The sequence below is a fragment of the Sinocyclocheilus rhinocerous genome, unplaced genomic scaffold, assembly GCF_001515625.1.
Source record: "Sinocyclocheilus rhinocerous isolate Xijiao unplaced genomic scaffold, SAMN03320098_v1.1 scaffold262, whole genome shotgun sequence".
NCBI classification, from domain to species: domain Eukaryota; kingdom Metazoa; phylum Chordata; class Actinopteri; order Cypriniformes; family Cyprinidae; genus Sinocyclocheilus; species Sinocyclocheilus rhinocerous.
In genome coordinates, this window is record NW_015641038.1 from 138,175 (window position 1) to 143,631 (window position 5,457).

General features: G+C 40.1%; 2 protein-coding genes across 6 annotated transcripts in view; one reads left to right on the top strand and one right to left on the bottom strand.

The window, feature by feature from the left end:
• LOC107754256 (protein argonaute-4-like) overlaps nt 1–2,645 on the bottom strand; it is a 14,504-nt gene extending 11,859 nt beyond the window's left edge. For all 4 annotated transcript variants that reach the window (XM_016570634.1, XM_016570633.1, XM_016570632.1 and 1 more), the window contains exon 1: nt 2,461–2,645. In XM_016570634.1, coding sequence (XP_016426120.1) covers nt 2,461–2,479 — 19 coding nt within the window. In that variant the 5' untranslated portion in view covers nt 2,480–2,645. The remainder of the gene's footprint in view (nt 1–2,460) is intronic.
• A 143-nt stretch (nt 2,646–2,788) lies between these two features.
• LOC107754255 (claspin-like) overlaps nt 2,789–5,457 on the top strand; it is an 18,740-nt gene continuing 16,071 nt past the window's right edge. Inside the window, exons 1-5 of one of the 2 annotated variants that reach the window (XM_016570630.1) lie at nt 2,789–2,882; nt 4,182–4,293; nt 4,469–4,812; nt 4,952–5,116; nt 5,202–5,258. In XM_016570630.1, coding sequence (XP_016426116.1) covers nt 4,233–4,293; nt 4,469–4,812; nt 4,952–5,116; nt 5,202–5,258 — 627 coding nt within the window. In that variant the 5' untranslated portion in view covers nt 2,789–2,882; nt 4,182–4,232. Of the gene's footprint in view, nt 2,883–3,500; nt 3,741–4,181; nt 4,294–4,468; nt 4,813–4,951; nt 5,117–5,201; nt 5,259–5,457 lie in introns of those variants that run through there. The other variant, XM_016570628.1, reaches the window with a different exon arrangement.

Sequence of the window (5,457 nt, forward strand, 5' to 3'; positions counted from 1 at the left end):
GCTTGCTTCATTCTTGAATGAATCAGCCGTTTGAACGAATCGTTTGAATGCCTCAATGACTCACTCAATAAGACTTGCTGCCACCTGCTGGCGGGTTACTTTCAAATTTAAAAGTAACTACTTTTTTTTTTTTTTACAACTTTTCATATTTGTAAATAAAAAAAACCTGATGTAAAACACCAAGCTCACAGCATTATTTATGCTGTTGTAATTTTGCAGTGTTAATGCATTCATGCTACATTTCAGCTTCATTCAATTGTCTGTGTAAATGCATCTAAATGCCACTTCAGCTGCTTCTGTTTCTCCAGCAGTGGAAAATTTGGTTTTGTTAATACTGATTTAATTTGATTGGTAACAGCCCTATAGAGTCTTATTATATTAAGTGAAATTATTAATAAAATGTAAGAATTTAATATGAAAAATGACACATGCATTTAATAAGGTTAGGGGGAAATGCCCTTTTTATAGGCAAAAAAAAAAACCTGGAAATCAATTTAAATAAATGTTCATATGCAGTAACTTTAGTCATATAAAATGCAATTTTCCAGCAACAAAATTGTGGCCAGCGAAAATGCGGAGTGGCTAGTAATTTTGGAAAACCACTAGCCACAGTGGCTGGTGAGCAAAAGAGTTAATGTCAAGCCCTGTATACAGTGAATACTTGTATTTATACTTGTATTGCAGTAAAAAAAAATGTGGTGTTTAACCGGAGTACGGTGGTGGGGGTGCTTGACATGTGTCAAACACTAGAAAGGAGTGCACGCTGCAAAAAGTTTGGGAACCACTGTGTTAGAGGCTGCAGCTACCCAAACACAAGAGCTGCTTGTACAGCCGTTGATCTTTCATATGTTTACTCTTTTTAGATTACCAAATAATACTTACAATTATAACGCAACAATGCCAGACTGCAACAACGTCGAAATGAATTGTGTTTTTTCACCCATTTTATTCCTTCAATGTGGCGCATTTGGCCTTAATTTTCTATCAGGAACAGGTAGATTTTTTTTAATTAAAGATTCCAATTTTTCTATGAATAGTTCACAATAAGACCAGAAATGTGGATCCATTAGAGTCGATTTTGATTCCACGTTGACTTTTGAATCCTTGTTTTGTAGTAACAGATAAAACAATGCTGATGTTGGTTGGCAGAGGCCACAAGACTCTGACAGCCACAGAATGTCAACGAACACAAGCAGACAGAGCTTGATTGTGCTGGAGCTCAGAATTACACAACTGTTTTAATAATGCAATCAACATACACTGTCATTCTTGCAAACACTTTGATGGCAGATCTTTGGCATTGCCTGACCTCACAGCTGAAGAATAGAAGTTACATTTACAAAGCAAACATTCCCAAAACACAAAACAATAGCTTTTGCTTTCTAAAAAGAATCTCTGTTACAACATGCACCCTATTAATTTCCTTATTAAGCGTGCTCTCTAACAGTACTAATTAAAGGTAATTTATAAGGCTTTCACATTTGTTCACTAAACAAACAATACTGATTGAATAAAAATAAAAAGTTAATGGTCCAGAAGACCTGCAAGGTTAATGAAAAGCACCATTTGAGAGAAGCAGGAGACGTCAGATGTATTCAAAAACACTGATGCATTAACAAACAACATGAAAACAAATGCATGGCTATTTGAAGAAGTCAAAGCGAACTAGCTCTCAAAAAATTATACTGTACCAACATCGCTTAATTCTCATGCATGTCATGGTCTAAGATCATAATTAAGCCTATTTGCCAGAGGTCAGCGAGTTCATTCTTACAGTAACAACGGCTGGTCGTTGGCTGTGCATAGAGTTAGGAACGTAATATTGGCGCTTAAAGTCCTGTCAACCGTTATCCTCTGGCATGGTCAGCCTTTAGGCATAAACAAACAAACGCACATGGGGATCACACAAAGCGCCAACCATAAAAAAAAAAAAAGACAGAGTGAGAGAAAAAAACATATCCGCGCGCGTATCAACTACACCGCACGCGAGCTCTCTATTTGCGTTTCAAGCTCGCGCAACACATTCATAACGATATTTGTACACTTGACTATCAAACCATCAGGGAAAAACATTAAAATGTGACATTTTTTAAATAAAAGACGTGTTATTTATTATGCAGGTTGTTCAGGGCAGACGCGGAAGAAAGATGCGTGTGGTTAAATCCCCACCACCACACAATGCCGTCCTATCTTCCGCAATGGGCTAAAACCATTTAACGCTTATTCAGTAATAAACACACACTTGTTAGATTCCTAAAAACTCGTTCGCCGAGGCTGAGTGAGATTATCTACAGCTTTGTGTCGTTAGCACGGTTTTGACAAGAGGGCGTAGCGTGATAGGGGGGATTGTTTTCGTTTTTTCCGTCGAGGCCTAAACAGCGCGCTACCGCGGGCCCTGGTGAGGCAGCGCAACGGCCCGCGCTACGCTGTCACAAGGCTCTTTTTTTTTTTAGCACTTACCGGGTCCGAGCGCTTCCATGGCCGAGGGCTCTCTCTCCGTCTCTGTCCCGGCCTGGCGGCTCCGTACCGACACTGAAATTGGGGGCGGTATCTCGAAGCTTAAGGTGGCTAATTTAAGAAATGGAAGGATGCGTAGATGTGCAGCGCTCTGCCTGCGTTGTCTTCTGAGTGATTTAAAGCAGATCCATGGGATTTGTAAGTGCGCATGCGCGGGGACGCGAAATTCGGTTGGTGGACGCGCACATTGACACACACAGGGAAAATGATAAAGATTTGGGCGGTGAAGTAGTACACGGATTCAAAGGCTCACCAACCTGCGCGTTGTGTTACGTACTTTTATTTTAGGAACGGATCATGGCACTGAAATTAATGCAGTTCAGTTGACAATCTAAATCCAGGCTGCGCGCCCACTAATTTCAGTTGTAAGTGACGTTTGACACGTGTGTTGATTAATAGCAAATTAACGGTGTATGACAAACTGTGACAAACACTCAAAACGTTGTGGATGTTTTCCTTTTTCTTTATATGTTATCTTAATAGTTTACATTAAGCATACTGAACGTTGTTGTAGATTATATATTTTATTTGAAAGTTTTTGTAGATATTTTATTATAGAAATATCCTGCCCCCAAATGGCAACTTGCCTTATTTGCTGGAACTCTGTTCAAGGTTGCCAGGTTTTCACAACAAAACCCGCCCAATTGCTACTCAAAACTAGCCCAATGGCGTTCCGGGGGGTAAAATACACATTTTTGGTAGGGTTCCCCTGGTAAAATTCGCATCCCAGGGGCTAAATATCACGTTATTGGTGTCACTTCTCAACCCGCGACAAGAAAAACGACCCGCGGCACCAGTGTTAAAGTAGCACTTGGCAACACTGACTCTGTTTTTGACCATTTACAGTCAGCATTGACCAATCCGACGCGTTATTGCTGTTTCAGCTCTGACCGTCCTGTCCAATCAGCACAGCCCCAAAGCGCCTAACAACCGTTCATCCAATAGCGATGGCTCGAAAAGAATGACGGAGTCGGTTAAAGAAAAGCGCTGGAGCCCAGCGCGCGAAGGGTGAAGGTCTATTAGTTTAGCACCATCGGGCGGGAGATGGGTGTATACATTTTGACATTGTAAAAGTAACGTTTACATTTTGATTTTATGACATTTTGGATAAAAAGACTGTGTTTTCTACGTTTACACGCCTTTGGAGTGACCGCATCGTGCGATTGATGTAGTTTTGTACCGTATAAAACGACCTAAAGATGAGCTCTCTTCTGTCTGAGCGGGTAACGTATCAGAGCAAAATAACAATAAATTACTTCCAAAATAGATGTAAATGACTGCATTTGGTGAACAAATACTAGTTGATAACTAATTCTCACCCAACAGGTGATAAATATTTTGAATGAATTCATCAGGTTATTTGTGTTTAGCTAACCAGCTTAGCTATTCATCCTGTCTTTTGTAACGTATGGCCGGAGGAATTGTGCACACTTTATTTGCCTTTTTATCTTAATTGTTGCCAAGTGTCGAATTACTTTTTGTTATATTCTATGTAGAGTTTACTGCAATAGAAAATAATAATAAATACAGTGTAGGTTGCATTCTAGTCGAAGTGTAAGTTAGTGCTCGAACATTTATCAATCATCAAATTAAACTGGGTTTATTTAGCAATGGAAATCTTTCAAAGTAGTATTAACATAAATAGCAAATGTAATATTTTATAGCCTGTAGATCTGGCAGAGGCAAGAACAGCTGAAAGTGATTCAGATAGTGGAATGGGCTCACCAATGGAGGAGCCTGTGATTGACACCAACATGGTCTCTGAGGACCAGCAAGGTAAGTTAGCGAAGATCTTTTTTTTATTTTTTTTTTAAGTAGAGAATTTGATGCATCCTAACTGCTTTGTGTTTGTTGATGAATAAGCAAAACGAATGCTTTTGACACTTCTGATCACTGAACACCTAAAATATATTGTGGGATGACAGATCTTTATTCAACCATTGTGTTCCAGATTCAGATGAAGATATCACTGTTAGTCGGAAGGGACGCTCTCAGAAAGCACTGCAGGACAGTGACAGCGACGGGGAGCAGGAAGAGGCCGGAATGGCAAATGCTCTGGTCCTGTCAGAGTCCAGCGACGAGGAGACAAAGACTAATGAGACCGAAAGCATCAAAAAGAAGCGAGGGAAACGAGTATCCCGTATCTCAATGCACAGTGATGACAGTGAACCAGAGAAAGCAGAAGTCCAAGTCAAACCAAAAGAAGCAAAGAAAAAGAGGGAGAAGTCCCAAAGACGCAAAGAAAAAGAGAAACGCAACTTTGCCCTTGTAAAACGACTGAAAGAAAAAACAGAGGTGTGTGCTTAGAACATTTAACCGCTAACCATTAAACAATTATTTGTTTTAATTAGGGATGCATCGAAATGAAAACTGAATGAAATGAAAATTTTAAAAAAAAATGCCGGTAGCCGAAATGACTTTTTTTCTTTTTAAGGAGGTCCTTCCAATCAAAGCACTCAATGACAGCGGCTGTCTGCTTGGGGACTCCGATCTATTTGATGCCCAGTTAGAGGAAGACTCTGAACAGCAATTGGAAAGTGAAGAGGAAGAGTCTCTAGATGCTATCCGATCAGCTGTGAAAAAGAAGGCCAAACACAAAGTAAGCACAGACTTCCACTGTCTCGTGTATGTCTCCACTTGATTTAAATCTGTTACTGATAGTTACTTTTTCATATTATCTATAGCCTCGTCTATCAGACTTCAGTGGAGACGAGGAACAAGAGAACAGGTCACCACGCAAGGTGAGATTATTTATTATAGTGATAGTCACATCAGGGCTCGCAAAATCGCTAGCCTGACGTCCCGGGGCTATTGTGTTTTCCAGTCGGGCTACCAAAATGTATCACCACTCTGCCCCACGGGCTATCAGATCTCCCGCGGGCCCTTAAAAACTCCTAAAGTGATTTGTATCAAACTTAAGGCCATAAAAAGTTTTAAATA